This window comes from Hemiscyllium ocellatum, chromosome 26 (assembly GCF_020745735.1).
Source record: "Hemiscyllium ocellatum isolate sHemOce1 chromosome 26, sHemOce1.pat.X.cur, whole genome shotgun sequence".
In the NCBI taxonomy this organism is placed as follows: domain Eukaryota; kingdom Metazoa; phylum Chordata; class Chondrichthyes; order Orectolobiformes; family Hemiscylliidae; genus Hemiscyllium; species Hemiscyllium ocellatum.
This window is the reverse complement of record NC_083426.1, coordinates 24,552,913-24,571,527: the sequence shown is the minus strand read 5'-3', so window position 1 is coordinate 24,571,527 and position 18,615 is coordinate 24,552,913. Positions and strand designations below refer to the sequence as shown.

The following is an 18,615-nucleotide window of genomic DNA, read 5'->3' as shown; positions in this document are numbered from 1 at the left end:
GAGTACAGTGAACTTGCTGCAGCCATGACAGTGTTAGTTGCCTCTGCACATTGAAGTGCAGAAGCATCCTGAGTGGATCAGAGATGTATCATGAGGGTTTTCAGAGGCTGATACATGGTGGATGCCAATGTCTGTTGACATGGAGTGGATGTGGCCAGTGCCCATTGAATATATCTTGTTGTTTTGGTGCCAGGTCTTCAGTATACAGGCCATTCAGAGCAAGCGGAGAGATGGATCCACCAAGTGCTCACCCTGGTTTCTTTGATGGGATTTCTTGAGATTGAACTTGCTTGACGGGTTTGGTAAGATGGTAGTCCAAATATTGATGAGGCAAATTGGGCTGTTACTAGTGCATTTACAATCAAAACTGACAGTTTGTTAGCACTTTTCTATTGGTTAGCAAGGATCCATCCATGCTGCTTCTGAAAAGCATAAAAGATAGAGTGAGATGATCTCAACATCAAGATTAGCTTCATTGTACGTGTTGCCCGAATCTTTCATATATCTCACCATTTAGAGGACCATAGAGCTGCTCTCTCTTTGGAGAGTAATGACTGATGATGGTCACTGATGCCGCAGGAGAAAGGAACGTTTTAGGAGAGTCCTCCATGTTATTGCAGCCCATTTGGAAATGAAATGTGTTGTTGGCATCACTTTGCACTTAAGACCAGCCATCCAGCCAGCTGAGCTAACCAACCCTCTTCTTGGATGAGGGCTTAATCATTTAGGAGCAAAGTGAGGAGCAATTGCCTCATCCAAACTATTGTGAATTTTATGGATTCCTCAAATCTAGGGGGTGTTGGATGTTACATTATTGAATACATTTAAGGCTGGTATGGATAGATTTATTTTTGGTCTCAGCGAATTAGGGGATATGGAGACTCAGCAGAAAGCTAGTGTTGAAACCCAAGCCAGCCATGATCATATGTAATGACGGAGCAAGGTCAAGATTTTTTTTATGCACTCAGAGGATGTAGACATCGCTGGCTGGACACTATTTATTACCCATCTAGTTGCCCTTGAGAAGGTGGCGGTGAGCTTTATTTTTGAGCAACTGCACTCCATTTAGGGTGGGTACACCCAAAATGCTGCTAAGGAGAGAATTCCATGATTTTGACCCAACAGTGAAGGAATGGCAATACATTTCAAAATCAGGATGGTGAGTTGCCTCGAGGGGAACTTGCAGATGCTTGTATTTCAATCTATCTGCTGCCCTATATCCTTCTAGATGGGAATGGTCAAGGGTTTGGAAAGTGCTGTCTTAGGATCTAAGATGGAAGTAGGTATGTGTGGATCTGGTAGCAGTCAAGTGGGCTTCTTTGTCCTGGATGATGTGAAGTTTCTTGAGTACTTTTGGAGCTGCACTCATCCAGGCAAGTGGGAATATTCTAAGATTTGTGCTTTGTAGATGGACAGGCTTTGTGAAGTCAGAGGTGAGTTCCTGGTTGCAAAATTCCAAGCATCTGATCTCTTCATATTGCCATAGTATTTATATGACTAGTCCAGTTGAGATTCTGTTCATTGGTGATCTCCAGGATGTCAATATGACGAGATTCAGCGGTTTCCTTCTGCTCCTGTTTCTTGTGTTTATGAGTTCTTGTGTTACAGCTCGGACCAAATCATAAAAATATATACGAAAGCAATTCTTTTATTAACTATATTAATTTTATGCTTTTTTAAAATATTTAAACAAAGATCAAAGCCTATTTTAATACCCTGCAGCTTTCTTTGACATATTTACTAAGTACATTATCCAGTTTTTTTTGCTATCTATGGATGGAGTTGTATGTATCATTCCAAAAATTGAGTTTATCTTTGAAACCCATCACATATAATCTCTCTTTCACTTCTTTCTCATTTTAGTTAATTGTTCTTACTGTACCTCAAATAATAACTCAGACTTTAGCTGAGTTATTATTTAGAAGGGCTGTGTCAATTTACAACTGGTTGACTCAATGTTTTATTTTCACAGAAAAATACTTCTGTACTAATCACGAATTCTACAGCAGTGATTTATTACTGATACTTATGATGCAATCAATGAGTCCAGTTTGAAATAGTTATGGTCTTTTTCCCTGTACATCTTTTTGTGCATTTATTTTTGTTTTTATTATTCCTGGTGCTCTAAATCTCGTTCTTTCTTGTGTAAGTTTTTAGTTTTAAATTTCAGGAAGTTCTGTTCCACTTTTCCTCTGTTGTAGTCCCAATATGTTCTTTGTTCCTGTTCTAATTAAAGTTACTGCTTTAAATTTGCTTTGAATAACTTCTTAGTTTATGTATTTTCTGCAAATTTAGTCTTTTTTGAGAGAGAAATTACTTAGTAGAATCCCTACAGCATGGAAGCAGGCCATTTGACCCATCAAGTCCACATTGACCCCCCCCCCCCGAAGAGCATCCCACACAGACACACCCCCACCTTAACCCTATCACCCTACATTTCTGATGGCTCATCCACCTTGCCGGCACATTCCTGGACACTATGGGAAATTTAGCATGGCCAATCCATCTAAACTACACATCTTTGGATGTGGGAGGCAACTGGAACTCCCAGAGGAAACCCACACAGATACAGGGAGAACATGCAAACTCCGAACAGACAGTCAGCTGGGGTGGAATCAAACCCAGGTCCTTGGTACTGTGAGGCAGCAGTGTTAACCACTTGTGTAATAACCTAAATCCATCTGGTGTCTTAACCATCCATATTTGATGTAAAAATTGGAATGCCATTAATTTTTAGTAATCTGAAAGTTACTCATTTTCATTCCATTTTGAGGTGAAGACCAGTTATTTTAATGAAATAATTCATGTTATAATTCAGTTATTTTTGCATATAGGATCACCGACAGCAGCCATTTAGCCCATCATGTCTGTGCCATCTGAAGGAACTAGCCATCCATTCTAATCCCACTTGGCAACCCCTTGACTTGTAGCCTTGCAAGTTCAGAGCTCTTCAGGATATCGTTTTCCATAAATACTCATGATCATGAAATGATTTTCATTGAAGTCCTACCTTCTGGAAAATGTCACATAAATCTCATAACACCCAATTTATGATCATTTAAAGGTAGCATAAGAACATCAAAAATAGGAGCAGGAGTAGACCATCTGGCCCATTGAGCCTACTCCATCATTCAATAAAATCATGACTGATCTTTTCATGGACTCAGCTCCACTTACCCTCCTGTTCACCATGACCCTTAATTTCTTTACTGTTCAAACATCTATCTATCTTTGCATGTACCAGTCGACTTTGTACAGTTGTGTATGAAGTCAGTGCCATTTCCTTGTTTAATTCAACAGCGCAAGGGAAGGGTGCAAGAGAATGTCATCTTGCATAGAGGCTTGGGACTGATGAGAGTGAGTTAGCAGTAAGGAGAGGCTATGGAATAGAGTCAGGGACATGGAAGAGTGGAGTGGGAAGAGCCAAACATCTTGCGTGTGCCGGGGGCATGGTTTTATTGGTGTATTTATCAAGAAACTGAGGAAGCTGAAGGGTTCCAAATGTAAAAGTATTACTTAAGAGGCCTTGACAAGGATTTGAGTTCTGCTCCAGTTTTTTAATTACCCTTGTTCTTGGACTAGAATGCAGAGGAGAGTGGAGCAGCTGATACTACAATTTCGGTGATGTCCTAGAGAGTAGTGAGTCCCACACTGGACACTGATACAACTATTTAATAAAGTGTGAAGGCAAACGCATAATATCACCAATAAGAGAAATGTCTCTCATTCCCCAGTACCTACTAATATGTGCCAACCATGAGGTCTCACCAAATATCAATGACTCACAAAATGACAAATATGAAGCAAATGCAATGAGGAGTATTTATACGTGGAATTTCATTTTGAAAAACTCCTGCGCTATCTTTATGATCTGAAATCTTATGTTCATGCTAATGGAGTTGGGCAGGAAAGCTACGACTATGGAGCCTAAAACTTTCTTATTTGACCAGAGCATTTTTTTAACGGGCCAGGATTAGATGCAGAATTGCCAGCTGACTTCATTGGCTTCACCAATGCATTATTTCCGGAACACTAAATTTAATGTTATGTTTCCATATCACTCACAGTTTTAGTGATAGTGATGTGGGAAGAGTCAAAAAAGAGAGGAAATGGAAGGGGTGACAGTTTTGATTATGAAACAGGGAATAGAGCATTTAAAACTCTCCGGCTCATCGGGACTCTTAATCTTTGAGCCTGATCCAAACATCACTTACATCTTCTCAGAAATGTACTTCAATTCTATTCACCTGCCTTTCATCTGTATTGCTTCTTGTACTTACTTAAAAAAAATCTATTCAGAATGGCTCTGCATTCCACAGCATTTTATGGAAGGGAATTCCACACTTTCACTACTCTGTATGTGAAAAAGCGCTTCCTAATTTCAGTTTTGAATAATTAATTATTTGGAGGTGCCAGTGTTGGACTGGCGTATACAAAGTTAAAACTCACACAACACCCGGTTATAGTCCAACAGGTGTATTTGGAGGCGCTAGTTGTGACCAGCTGATGAAGGAGCAGCGCTCCAAAAGCTAGTGCTTCCAAATAAACCTGTTAGACTATAACCTGGTGTTGTGTGATTTTTAACTTTGAATAAGTAAGTCTGTTTTTAAGATTGAATTCTCATGTTTCAACTCTTCCACTGAAAGGACTATTGAATGGATGAATTTAAATAGCGGAATATGAAAAGCAAGTAACAGTAGATAAACCCACTGTCCTTTCACTGCTTAATCTGGCTCAAATTCTTTAAAGGGCCCTAACTGAGACAGCTTTGACTGAACCCTACTTCCTAAAAAATTGTGGACCCTGAGCAGCAAATTGTTCCTGATATGAAACTAAGTCGAGGTAGTTTTCCATGGTCCAAATATGTTGTTAAAGTAGGTTAGAATGAACTTTATTCTGCATCTATTAATGTGGTATTTGGATTGGGGTGCTTAACATTGAAAAGGGAATGGATGAAGGGAGTTGGGTCGAATTGCAAGAAAGAAAGTCAGAAACACTAAGGCTACTGCAATATCACTGCTTCATACCTGTCGTGGGAATTTCTGGGCTGCTTTCTCCACAACCTAACAAATTATGGATCAAAGTTCCACCCCAACTTAAGGGCCCTCCTCTCCCTGAGGTCACTTTGCCCAGAATTGTAACTCAAAAATTATTATTCAATTTGAAATCAAGCTGATTCAAGTCAATTGAGTTCTGAAAATTTCCATGACCCAGGCATTTTATCATTTGTCACTCAAGGACAGATGCAGCTGTTCGGAAGCGTTTGATGACATTGGCCTGTGACAAGCTACTGCAGCTACAATAGTCCATAACAGAGAAATCTAAAGGAAAGTTGACTCAAACTGAATAGTTTCATTTTAACACATGTATTCGTAAACAATTGTGGATAATCATTCAAATTGACTGTGAGATGTTATGCTATCCTCAATGTTTAGCAAGTTACTGTAGTCCCAGATGATTGCTATCTGACTAGAAAGTGAGAACTGGTAGTGGTTTAACCTGAGAGTCAACATGCCTCAAGCTAGGAGAGAGGTTGAGAAGGAGATTCCTTCATTATAACCAATGCTGTTTCAGGAATTGAGCCCACTCTATTGGCATCACTCTGCATCAATAATCAGCCATCCTGCGAACTGAGCTAATCAAAAAGTATTTGTTGAAGACTGGTTTCTGTGATAGTGAGGATGCAAGAGAAGCCTGAAAAGGATCTACCATGTAGCACTTCTGATTAAAGATGGTTGCAAATGCTCTAACCGTTTGCACTGATGAGATAAGCTTATTGTGGATAGGATGATTATAGAGCTTCCCCTTCCAATTTAATAATGAATTACTCACTATCATTTATTAATGGATATGGCAGGAGTACAGAAGGATGCCAATTGTTGAGATTATGCAGCTGTGTTTATTGCGTGCGGTTTCCACTGCCATGCGTGCATGTAGTCCTGTGTTGTAGTTTTACTGGGTGCATCACATGCTGCTGTTGCCATGCTTTCTTAAATGGAAAAAACAGAATTCCAGCATCATGGAATTGATAGAGTGAGGCATAATGGGCCTTAACATCCCTATTTGTGGTGGAATACAATTCTACTGATGCTGATGAACACACTCACTGCCTAGTGGATGTTCTCCTTTGAGCTGCTGGATCTGTTCTGACTCTGTCCCAATTAGCATAGTGATAGTGTCCCACATATTGCAGGGTGCCTGAATGTTAAGAGGGGATTCATCTCCATTAGTACTGTGTGGTGATCACTCCTGCCAAAACTACTGGGGTTTGATTGAATGCAAGCATTCAGGGTTGACAAAAATGAGGTCAAGTTGGCTTTTCCATCAGGTTGGTTCTCTAACTATTTCCCATCAGCTCAGTTTAGCATCTGCTTCTTTCGGGACTTAACTACCACTGTTAGTTTCTGTGGTAGTGTCACACTGATCCATTTTTTTGGGGATGGGCATTGAAATCCCCAACAAAACTATGTTCTCTCCCTTTACTTTCCTCAATGCTTCTTCCAAATGGTGCTCAGAATGAAAGAGTACTGATTTATTAGCCAGTAGAACCTGGTTGATGGTAATGAGCAGATTTCTTCTGTGACCTGATACTTCATTGTCTCCCGAACTCCTGCACTGCCTCTTGACCATCAAACTATGTACCTCCTGTGGGCCTGTTCCTGCCAGTGAGAGAAAACATTGTGAGAGGAACCTGGAACATTAAAGAAAATGTGCAGGAGACATAGAAATTCTGCAGAGAGACATATACATGTCAATTGAGTCGGCAAGGGACTGGCAGATGGAGTACAATGTTACAAAATGTGAGAGCCTCCATTTTTGGAGGAATAACAGAAAAATGGGTTATTATTGAAATAGTGAAAAATTGCAGCATGTTGCTGTGCAGAGGCACCTGGGTGTTCGTGTGCATGAATCACAAAATGTTGGTTTGCAGATGCAGCAGTTAATTAAGGCAAATGGAGTACTATCCTTTATTGCTTGAGGAGTGTTAAAAACAGATAGGTTATACTGCATCTGTATAGGGTGCTGATGAGGCCACACCAAGCATTATGTCCAGTTTTGGTCTCCTTAATTGAGAAAGGATGTACTGGCACTGTAGGCTGCAGAGAAAGCTCATTAAATTGATTTCAGAGTGAAGAGGTGAGGTTGAATAGACTAAGACTATACTCGTTGCAATTTAGAAGAATGATGGGTGATCTCCCAGAAACATATTAAACTAAGAAGAGAATAAATAAGATAGAAGCAGAGAGGTTGTTTCCACTGCCAATTAGGAGGCATAGCCTCAAAGGGGAGCAGATTTAGGACTGAGTTGAGGAGGTACATCTCCTCCCAACGAGTTGTGAATCTATGGAATTCCCTGCCCAGTGAAGCAGTTGAGGCTACGTCTTTGAATGCTTTTAAGGCAAAGATAGATTTCAGAACAATAAAGGAACTAAGGGTTTTTGGTGAATGGGTGGGTAAGTGGAGCTGAGTCCACGAAAAGATCAGCCCCATGATTTTATTGAATAGCGGGGTTGGCCTGAGGGGCCAGATGGCCTACTCCTGTTCCTATTTCATATGTTTCTACAGTCTCTATCAGAATGGCCATGTCAGACTGTTGCTTTAATAGTCTGTTCAACAACTCAACCAAATTTGGTATAATTCTTCTGATATTAGTTGGAGGGCTTTGCAGGTTTACTTTGTTTTACGAAGTAATGGTTGTGAATGAATTTATGTTCATGTTAAGTTCCACTCATTCTGATGATGTCACATGCATAACAGTGGTGATCCACACGAGTTCCAGAGAGAGGCAGGTGTACGCTACACAGTTCCTGATAGTCCAAAATAATAATGTCAGCAAAATAAACTGTATCTGTTGCTATCATGCATAAAGTACTTTGTTATATAAGATAAGTGGCTATTCTGTTTTGATTAACCAATAATTCATCCTTTAACCCTGTAATTAGGCAGGCCATAGAATCACCAGAGAGAGAGAGGGATCAATGACAACAAATTGCCCAATCTAGAACAGACAGACTGTGCTGGCTCCTGCTTTTGCCCTATCTTAACGTGGTGTCTAATTTAATTCTGATGGTGAGTAAACCATCAAATCCACACTTAGAGCTTCTTGCACATTTTAAACTGGACAAATCCTTGAATTTTCTTCCCACAATTTGTGGTATTCTCCCCTGTAAACGTTTGTAAAATTGCTTGAAATGAATATACACAGTTCAGCCAGAATCAGATTTGGTTCTTTTTAATGTTGCTAATGATCCAGCCTATGCAATAATTAAATTGCACTTTGTTGTAATGTAGTAGAAAACAACTTTCCATTCGAATGGCTTTCTGTAACGCAATTTCAAAATCCATACTTTCCCATTCCATTTGAGAGTCTAGTCTGTTAATTGGGAAGATGGTGTAAATATCATTCTAAAATTTGCCTTTTTGCAGTTTGAATCTTGTTATTCTCAAACATGAATACAATATTCCATATCAGTGTTGAAGAAGTGATGAAATAGTGACTGAAGCTGATCATTGTGTAATAATAGATTCAGGTTCTACTGTAGGAAGAGGAAAAAGGGCAGTTTGAAGAAGAAATCCTGTGGATTGATCCAGTCTTGCACTTACTGTCTCAGTTCCATGATGCAAAATTAGAAATTATTTTTTACTACTTAAAATATATTATCTTTTTATAAAACATTCAGCAAGAGGCCAGATTATGTTGGTAAAATTGTTTTTTTATGCCGATATAAGATCTCATTAAGAAATCAGCCCTACTGTTTTTGTACTTTATTTCAAATTGTAGTAAATAGCATGGTTTCTCGACTAGATTCCCTACAATGTGGAAACAAGCCCTTCAGCCCAACCAGTCCACACTGACCCTCCCGACGAGTAACCCACCCAGGCCCACCTCCCTCTGACTAATGCACCTAACACTATGGGCAATTTAGAATCGCCAATTCATCTGACCTGCACATCTTTGGACTGTGGGAGGAAACCGGAGCACCCGGAGGAAACTCAAGCAGACACGAGGAGAATGTGCAATTGCATTTATTCTGCAAGAGATAGAGTAGCACACTGATTATTATGTTGTTACTGCAGTCAGTTACCATAGCCGAAACATTTGAAAATTTCTTCTCATATGGCTGTAGAAGTCCTATTTGATTTCACCTTCAGTTTACTTAATTCTTTTTTCATTGACAGTATTGAAGGATCTGCAATATCTCCCACCTACATATTGGTAAGAGCAGTTCATGTGGCCTACTAATTTCACTGATTCCATCCCTTTATCCGGCTATTATCTGAGGCTGAACCACACTGCTTATAAATTTGGTGACAGATGTAATCACGAAACAAGTTTGGCTGTCAGATCTGCTCCAAGACAGAGATCACATGTTTCCATCTCTAACTTTGCCCATCTTCCCCCCATTCTCTCCAAACTGTTTCAGGTTATCTGTCCCTGAACATCTCATTCATGTCTTTGTTAGTTTTAGTCTTGACTTTTCTACCAGCTTCTTGGCCAGCCTTCCTTTTTCCACTTCCCATTATCTAGAGTTCATCCGAAAGACTGCTGATGGTACGCTAATGCTCATCATGTGTTGTTTACCCACCAGCCCTGAACTCAGTGAAATAATGGGTTCCCCATCTGACAATGGCTCCATTGAAAAATTATCTATCTTTTCCAAGGCCTGAGCCCATCCTTTCACTGTAATCTTCTCCAACTCTTCCCACTCCCCATAGCTCTCACCAAGACACCTTTGCTCCTCCAATCTGATGTCTTGACCATTCCTGATCTTATTTGCTTAACCGTCGGTGGTCGTGCCATCAGATGCCAGGCCCTTGACTCTGAAATACCTTCCCTAAACCTTCCCATCACCTGATCTCTGCTTTTCTTTGAGACAATACTCAAAAATGATCCTTTTGACTAAACATTTTGTCACTTTGAAGTTATTGCCGAGCTGGATTGATTTTCTTGCAAATATTTTGTCTCCCTCCTGTGTGACATCTTCAGTGCTGTGTAGCTTCTAAATGAAGTTCTGACATTGTGATTTGCTCAAAATTTATACAGTTCTGTCTGTTGTGGCGGGCAGTTCTACTTCGGTTTTGTGCTGTAGTGGTCTGTAGATGGGTCCATTTCAACGTGTTTGTTTATGGAACCAGTAGATGAATAGCAGGTCTCCAGGAATTCCCAAGCTTGTCTTTGTTTAGCATGCCCCAGTATTGTAACATTGTCCCAGTTGATTTGGTGTCCTTCATTGTCAGTGTTTATTGATCTGAGGGAGGACTGGTTGTGTCGTTTTGTTGCAAGCTGATGCTCGTGTATTCTGGTGGTGCATTTCCTGTCCACTGGGCCTATGTAATGTTCCTCACAGTTGCTGCATGGTATTTTGTCTATCACATTTGTCCTGCATGTTGTGATTATGCAGTCTTTTGTCCTGGATAGTAGCTGGCAAAGTAGTTGGTATGTGTGCTGTTACTATTTCCAAAGGATGTAGAAGTCTCATTAGTTCTGAGACATTTCTGATGTAGGTGTGGCTAGACGGGCTGCTCAAAATGATGGAATTATGAAAAATTGACAATAAATGAGGTATACTGGGAAATTGAGACAAGCCTTGACCGAAAGTGACTGTACAAAAAGACTCTGGAATAAACATGCTGCAGAATCCAAACAGGCTGTAGCTACAGTTAGACAGTATGCAACTGACAGTACAATATACACTTGAATCAGAATTGAATAGAATCGACCTGAGTGCCGTCCCCAGGACTATCAGAAACACAGAGTTTTTTATCAGGTACACGGACATCTCACACCCTTGTTTGGAGAGGGCCACTTGACCTATGTGTGCCTAACACCTCCAGGAATGGATGCCCAAGGACCACCCTGCCATCAACATGTCAACATTGGGTCCGATCAATCAGGGTGATCAAGCCCTGAGCGATCTATCAGGGCACATAAAGACCCTCCCAAAAGGGCTAGAAGACTTTGAACTATAAGAGTCACTGCAGTACCACCCTCAGGAGTGGTAACTTGTGACCAACCACCAAGAGGAGAAGACAATGGGAGACCACTGGGAGAAGACCAGGCAATCCTCGCCACTTGGATCAAGGCCAAGATCAAATGTGGTGGGATATGATATCCAAAGTTAAGTTAAAGCACAGGATATTTGATTAGATTTATAGTGTAAATTGTTAGTTTGTAGAGTATTTTATTATAATATTAATTGTGTTAAATAAATAAATATTACCCTTTATTTATTAAGAATCGACTAGCAGTTTCTTTGTTCGGTGTAAGAGTTAAAACACACTATGTGTCAGACGCAACATAGCGTAGGGATGTCAGTGTTTTGTTACTTCTCCTACTGTATGCTTGAGTGGTACAGTAGACAATTTTGTTTGATAACACTCCAATTAAACTTTGTTAAAATTGCTCAAAAAAAAAATTGGCATTATTTTAGCCACTGACGTACAAAGAAAACTACTGAATTGCAAACAAAGGTTGCCCTGAGAGGCAAACCATGTGTTAGATGCAGACAGATTGGTGGAATTCACGCTGCATGCTGCCTATGGTGTTGGTAAATGTCCCATATTCATGCACTAGCAACTCTCACATTGAGTACACTGTTCTCTTTTAGAAATAAATCCTATCAAATAATCTTTGTCCCCACTTATTTCTTGCAACTGAAAAAGAAAGTCTAGTTTGTACAACCAGAATATTGATTGTCGATTATTCTTTGAGATGATTAATGAATCCTGTCCTATGGTTCAAAGAATGTCTGTGCTTTGCAAATCTCAAAGATTTTCTCTGGATATTTCTGAGTCCTGAAAACTGTTAAATTAGGACAGAAATTCACCTGCAACAGATCATCACTTGTTTTGACCAGGTTGTTATTATGATCGTCTTTACAATGTTTATTTTATTGACCACAATTTATCCTGATAACAAGAAACAATTCTCATATGTTTCCGAAATCATGATGTATCATCTTATCACTTGGCACCTCGAAACTGAGCCAATCCATCTCTTTCCATTGAGGCTGAAGAATAAGAATTTACTGGATTTTGATTCCTAAGATGCCAGTTTGATTATTCCCAATGATTAATTTGGAACATCTCCTATAACTGTGTGATACGCTGTAACGTGCTTAAAAAAACCTTTAACTTTTTAACATCATAACTTGAGGGTACCACATTGATCCTTTCTCTCAGAAATTGTGATAAGTTAGATATTGATAGCATATTACTGACTAACAAGCACCTCTAAATAAAACTTAGAACAAGAGTCGAGAAAACACTCAGTACAGTCATGGGAGTTAACTTCATCTATTAATTTACTGAAGGGAGACTTGCTTCAGAACATCAAACGTTTATTAATGTGTTCACTTGAGTAAATATTTGCACTTGAGCACCACACAGAATAGGAAATGCATTAAGTAGAGGCCAACAATTCCGGAGTTGGGATTTCAGCTGAGCTGGTGGGATTCTCTTCATTGATGAACAATGATTCAGGATCTAATAAACCATTGTTTGTGCATTGATTCCAAATGACTCTATTGGGGAGGGCAGACCTTTGCATTGTGTGGAGGATGGGAATTGACACTGGGCCATTGATCAGTCAGGTTTTCAATCCAAAAGTCACAGTGTAACATCTGTCAGGTTTTCGGGTGGAAAGTGTCCACAGATTCAGTGGCAGAAATATATAAACAATGGAGCTAGGATGGGTTGACGGGTGTTCTGTGTCACTGTTAACTTGCTGCCCATCATTCTGATTTACTACCACTGTAGATTTGATACAGTTGCTTTGGCACATTGATTAAGGCATTGACAAGCAGCAGATGAATATTTTACTTTTCCAGATTGTTGGATAAGTGGATAAATGCAGTAAGTTGTGTAGATGAGGTTTCAGTTGTCTGATTAGCTGTTTCCACTAGTTACAATGAATGCAAATCAACTGTGAGATGTCTACTAAAGACAAGCCATTAGAAATCAAAAATAAAGGCTGTTAAACACGTTCTCATGAGTTGACGCTAGCTTTGAATTTTAACAGCAGTGGAGCATTCCAAAAGTGATACTTGCCAGGTGTATGCCATCAGATATTGTTCTTGACTCTTTCATGAAGTGGCATATAGCCAGTGGAAAATAAAATGGGGCAAGGTGTATAAAGGGCTGACATTTTGCTTTTATTTTAGATCTAAGAGCTTCTTTATTCATTTGCTCTGTGACAATAGCAGTTGCTAAGTCTTAAGAAGCTTTTTGCAGGAATCCCATGATGTTGTCTCTGAAAGCAGGGAACCCTTAGCACCAAAGCAGCTTCCTTCCCAGTGAATTCTGCAAAGCTATTTCACGAGCAGCCTCTTTGAATGGGACTCTCTGTTCTCTAACTTTGACCTCAAAATTGTTCAAATCCAATTTCTGATTTTCTCCCTTTCACATACTTATGTCTTTAAACATACTTTTTAATACAATGTAAGAGAAAATTACTGCATATGATGGAATCCATGCTGCCATTCCATTTTCTGATATTGAGTACTGCCCCCTCAATACTTAATGTCAGCTCTGATGAAGACTGTGTAGACTCGAAAGGTTGGCTTGCTCTCTCTCCACAGATGCTGCCAGAGCCACTCAGATTTCCAGCATATTTTGTTGGAAATGGACACAAAATGTTTGAACCAGAATAGTTACATTTAAATGCCATTTTTTTATGATCTTCTCCAATAATGGTATAGTCCAGATATAATTAATCATGAAATGTTCCTGAATTCATGGAAATCTTTGAAGCAGTACAAGCTGAGTAACTTTCTTTGGCTGAATTGTTTTGACTTCACCCATTTACATACATAGTATAATGCAATAGCATTGATGAATTTTCTTGGCTGGGTTTTTTTTTATTGAATTTAATACAAAGGTAAATAAAATTATTGAACTACAATAGGTCAGTGCCATTATACACCCATATTCTATTGGCTTCCTGTTGCAATATTTATCAACTTATTTGCTAATGAGAAACATAATCTGACATTATCTCTACGACAGTAATTACTGTCAGGTGTATGCAGATCTCAGATTTACAGCAATGTGTCGGAGGATAGGAACCAATCTCCCAGTGTAAGGGTATACACTCTTCCAGTGCTGGAACACTAAAGAAAAGAGGATTCAACTGGTTATCTGATGGGATACTAAAGTATTAATTATGTAATTAAGTCATTGTACCAAAATATAGCTGCTACAGTAAGGGCCACATCTTCTATTTCCATTTTATCAAAATCATTAGTGTATGTTTTACATTCCTGTTTAAAATTTCAGCAAAAGTAGAGATTGGGAAGGGGCTGTGATTGAATTTACTTTATTTGCCACTTGACATGAAATCACCTCATATAATATGCTGCCATCCGAAATATGACTAAATGTTAGCTGCTACTATTTAATAAACTGGAGGTATGAAAACAGGCAGCAGAGTGAGAAGAAATAACAATCTGCTGCAGGCAAACACATTTCGAAGTACATCTGTTCAGAACTGGAACATGTCTTTGTTGCAGTCAATCGTGCTAAACTTGGCACACTGATGCTCACTATTGTCTCTGCAAACAAGAAGAAACTTGCTATTGTTTTCCATTATCACCATCCATTTTCTTGAAATGAGTGAAGGAAGTTGCTAAATGGTAATGTTTGTACAATGTTCCAACAGAATTGTTAATAGAATAATCTATCAAAAAGGCAAAATTAAACAAAGTGAATAATCCAGCAAGTACTGATTTTTTACATAGAAAACAAATAGTTCCGTAAGTAATTATTTGTAATATTTTCTTCCATTTTTGAATGTTAGCAAAGATGTAGATAACAGAGTATTTTTTATTCTTACCAGCCACTTTTCTTTTTAACTACAAACTGCAAATGGAGGAAAGCAAACTCTATAGTCAACCCGATTGCTCTGAGTTACAGAAAATATTTTACTTTATAATGCATATTCTTTGGACATGGTTCTTTTCATTTGCTAAGGATTGAAAATCAGTTGAAAAATAATAATTAAAATGTCACATTTTTATTTCTGTTTTGTTATCTGTCCACAGCGGAATTCCAGGAAAGAAATGTGGGGCAATCATACTGTCAGCTGAAGAACTTGGGAATTGTCGGGTACGTAAAAGCTTTCATTGTCACAGGAGAAACTAGGGTTAGAAAATGCCTCCTGGATATAATTATTATCTTAGAATGTCATGTCACTCTGTGCTTTTGTATTTCTAAAACCAGCGGAACTTATTTTATATTTGTTAGCTATTATATTCACACTTCACAAATATGTGACTGTCAGTTGAGAATTGGAGTGAAAGCGCCTCAGTCCATTGGTACTCAAGGCCATCCCATGGAGTTGTAAAGCAAGTTGCAAATTGGGGACTGTATACCTCTCTGTTTCAATTGAAAGCTGTTTAAATATCAAAATCTGGATCCAACATTTGGTGAAGGGTCTCTTTCTCAACTTTAAGCTGCGAAAGGGCAGCTATGCTCATTCTGTCTACCTGTAGTAGGCATTCAAGCACCTAACCAGTGGACCTCTGACTAGCTATTGCTTGAAAATCACGTGGTTCTCTGTCGGACCAAGATGAGCCCCTGTTTTGCCATTAATGCAGTGGGGTCACCAATTGGTGCCACAGCTTGGCATTCACTGGAAAGTTGAATGGTCATTGCAAGTGGACTGTATATCTGCTCTACCAAAGCCGTGTCTTTTCAGCAGAAACCAACAATTGCTGCCAACACCTTTTTGGTTGTGTTTTGATCAGTGAAATTAATTTTCTATTGTGCCATTTAATTTCAAGCTACTTGCACTTGTGAACTCAGATTTCCACTGTGACAGAGAGCTTCTTATTGTGGCAAAAATGGCCAAGGACCTTGGAAATCTTAAGCACACCATCTGAGCCCAACGTTTGTAATAGCAGTCTGGGGGAGTGTGATCTGTATTTCATGCATGCGCATTTTGCAAAGGCAGCTGGAGCTTTAAATGGTCCACTGTCTCTGTTCAGATCAGACTTTGGACTCTCGAGTGACAATGGTGTTCATGATGATTGCTTTAAAAATGCTGCAACATATTTTCCAAAGATAATAAACTGTATGTCGTGATTGTAATGAGATCAACGAGGTGCACCTCACAGAATACAAGTTCCCTGATTGGTGCTGTTAATCTCGTCCAGTCAGGGAGCTCTGGTTGACAGGTTAAAAAAAGGGAGTAAAATAAGCACTACCACAGTTAGGCGGTAGTGTGGGGGTTAAAAAATAAGTAAATAAAAGGAGATTTGGGTGTTGGGAAAAAAGTAGGCACACCTGCAACTAGGCGGTAGTGTGGGGATTAAAAAAAAGAAAAAAAAAGGGAGTAAAATAAGCACGACCGCAGTTAGGTGGTAGTGTGGGGGTTAAAAAAAATTCTTAAAAAGAAGAAAAAATATTTTAAAAAGGGCGTGTCAGACATCTTGTCTTTCTGAGACCTGGTTCTGAGGAAGCTGGACCAATGTCAGGGATTTTCCATGTATAAATATAGGGTGGCTTAGTGATGGGTCGAGATTAGAGTGGTGCTGGAAAAGCACAGCAAGTCAGGTAGCATCTGAGGAGAAGAAAATCAACGTTTCGGGCAAAAACCCTTCATCAGGACTGTAGGCAGGGAGCCTCCAGGGACATTGATCTCTGTGGAGTTATTTCAATGTAGTTGATGTTCACTGGAGTATATACTTCTGGTTTGGTCTATGCCAGGTCAGCATTATCTAGATGCCATGCTAATAACAGGGCAGACCAATAAGGAACACTTTTATTTTTCTCCTAGGCATGCTATATGCTTTAGAAGGGAAAAATGTGTGTTCTAGGCACCCCAAGTGACCTACTTGGATTACAGAGAAGACTGGGTTACACCTGTTGGAAGATAAAGTGAGGTGATCAGAGGTGCCCTGCCTGTGTTGGAGCTTCATTCTATTTTTTGGGCTGCTGAATTCTTATGGAAAGTCCATGCGCAACCTGTCCTCTCTGCTGGCACCTTTTGCATCAACTCTTAAAAAAGGGTCAGCCTTAGAAATGGGTACGTAGCCAAGCCATAATTTTCAATGAATTGAAGAAATAGCTATCATCCTCTAAGGTGCTAGCGAGGTGTGATCTGGTATTGACATGTGATGCCTCCCTGTATGAGATTGAGATACTATTAGCTCATAGGTGGCCCAGTGGAGACGAACATCCAGGAATTTAGCTAATACAGCATGTAAATATATCCAAATAGAGAAGGAAGTTTTGATGGTCTTTTGTGGAGTAAGAAAGTTTCACCAATACCTTTATGGATGTAAATTTGTAATAATAATGGACCACAAAACCCTGCTAGATCTACTTAAAGAGGATAAGGCAGTGCCAGTCATAGCTTCAGGCCAAATTCAGTGCTAGACTGTAATATTAAGTGCATACAAATACAAGTTGGAACACTGTCCCGGAGCCAAGTAGTGGGTGCTGTTGCATTGAGCCAATTCCCACTGGCAGATAGAGCACCAGAAGAGTCACTGGAAGAATCCGTAATAGTTTCAAATTTTCTGGACAGATTTCCAGTCGCAGCAGATAATATCAGATACATTAGGGACAGTCAGATACTTTAGGAACATTTAAGCAGCTCTTAGATTGTCACATGTAAGATAGTACAATGAAGGGTATGTAGGTTAGTCTGATCTTCAAGTAGGATAGAAGGCCGGCACAATATCGAGAGTCGAAAGTTATGTACTGTGCTGTACTGTTCTGAGTTCTATGCACACAGAAGTATCTGGTCCTGGCAAAACTGAAACAGCTAATGGTGCTGGTGGAAGGAAAAGGGCCTTTTTGGACCAGGAGAGACCAGGTCACAGAGGACAGCATATTATTATGGGGAGTAAGAGTTATTGTCCTAAGCAAAGGTCACTGCCAGATACCAGCTGAACTCCACCAAGATAATCTAGGAGTTCGCAAAATGAACATGTTGGTGAGGAGTTATGTCTGGTGGCCAGGATTGGATAGAGACAAGGCTGCATTTGTGGGGCAGTGTCCTAGTGCCAAAAAGGACTAAAAATACACACCAGCAGCTTCCCTACACTTGTAGGAATAGCCGGGTAAACCTTGAACCCCATTCTGTTGATTACGCAGACCTTTCATCGGTTCAATGTTCTTAGTCATTGTGGATGCCCACTCAGCGTGGCTGGACAATCATAGAGTGCACTCATCAAACATGGGGATGGCAATAGAAAAACTGCACACATCTTTTGCAGTACACTGACTCCTGGAAGTGTTGATCACAGATAACGGAACATTGTTCAATAGCAGGGAATTTGAATATTTCCTAAAGTTGAATGACATTCAACATATCAGGACAGCTCCATACCACCCATCATCCAATGACCTGACAGAAAAAGTGGTCCAAATTTAAAGGCAGACTTAAACAAGCAGCCCTACAGCTTCACTAGATACCAATTGTCCAAATTCCTATTTGATTACTGGACCACTTCTCCTACAACTACAGCAATAACACCAGCAGAGTTGCTAACGGGGTGAATAGTCTGCTCCAGGTTATATTTGATCTTCTCAGACCTGGTGGGGAAGGTGAAGTGGCATCAGGAATGCCAGCGCTGGACACAAAATTCCATCAAGCAAGAGAGAGAG

At 39.7% G+C, this 18,615-nt stretch overlaps 1 protein-coding gene across 1 annotated transcript in view; it reads left to right on the top strand.

Moving 5' to 3' along the window:
* The window catches only part of LOC132828184 (copine-8-like), a 593,006-nt gene that overhangs the window by 274,959 nt on the left and 299,432 nt on the right, over nt 1-18,615 (top strand). The window contains exon 7 of the mRNA XM_060845121.1: nt 15,042-15,105. Within this exon, the coding sequence (XP_060701104.1) occupies nt 15,042-15,105 (64 nt within the window). The remainder of the gene's footprint in view (nt 1-15,041; nt 15,106-18,615) is intronic.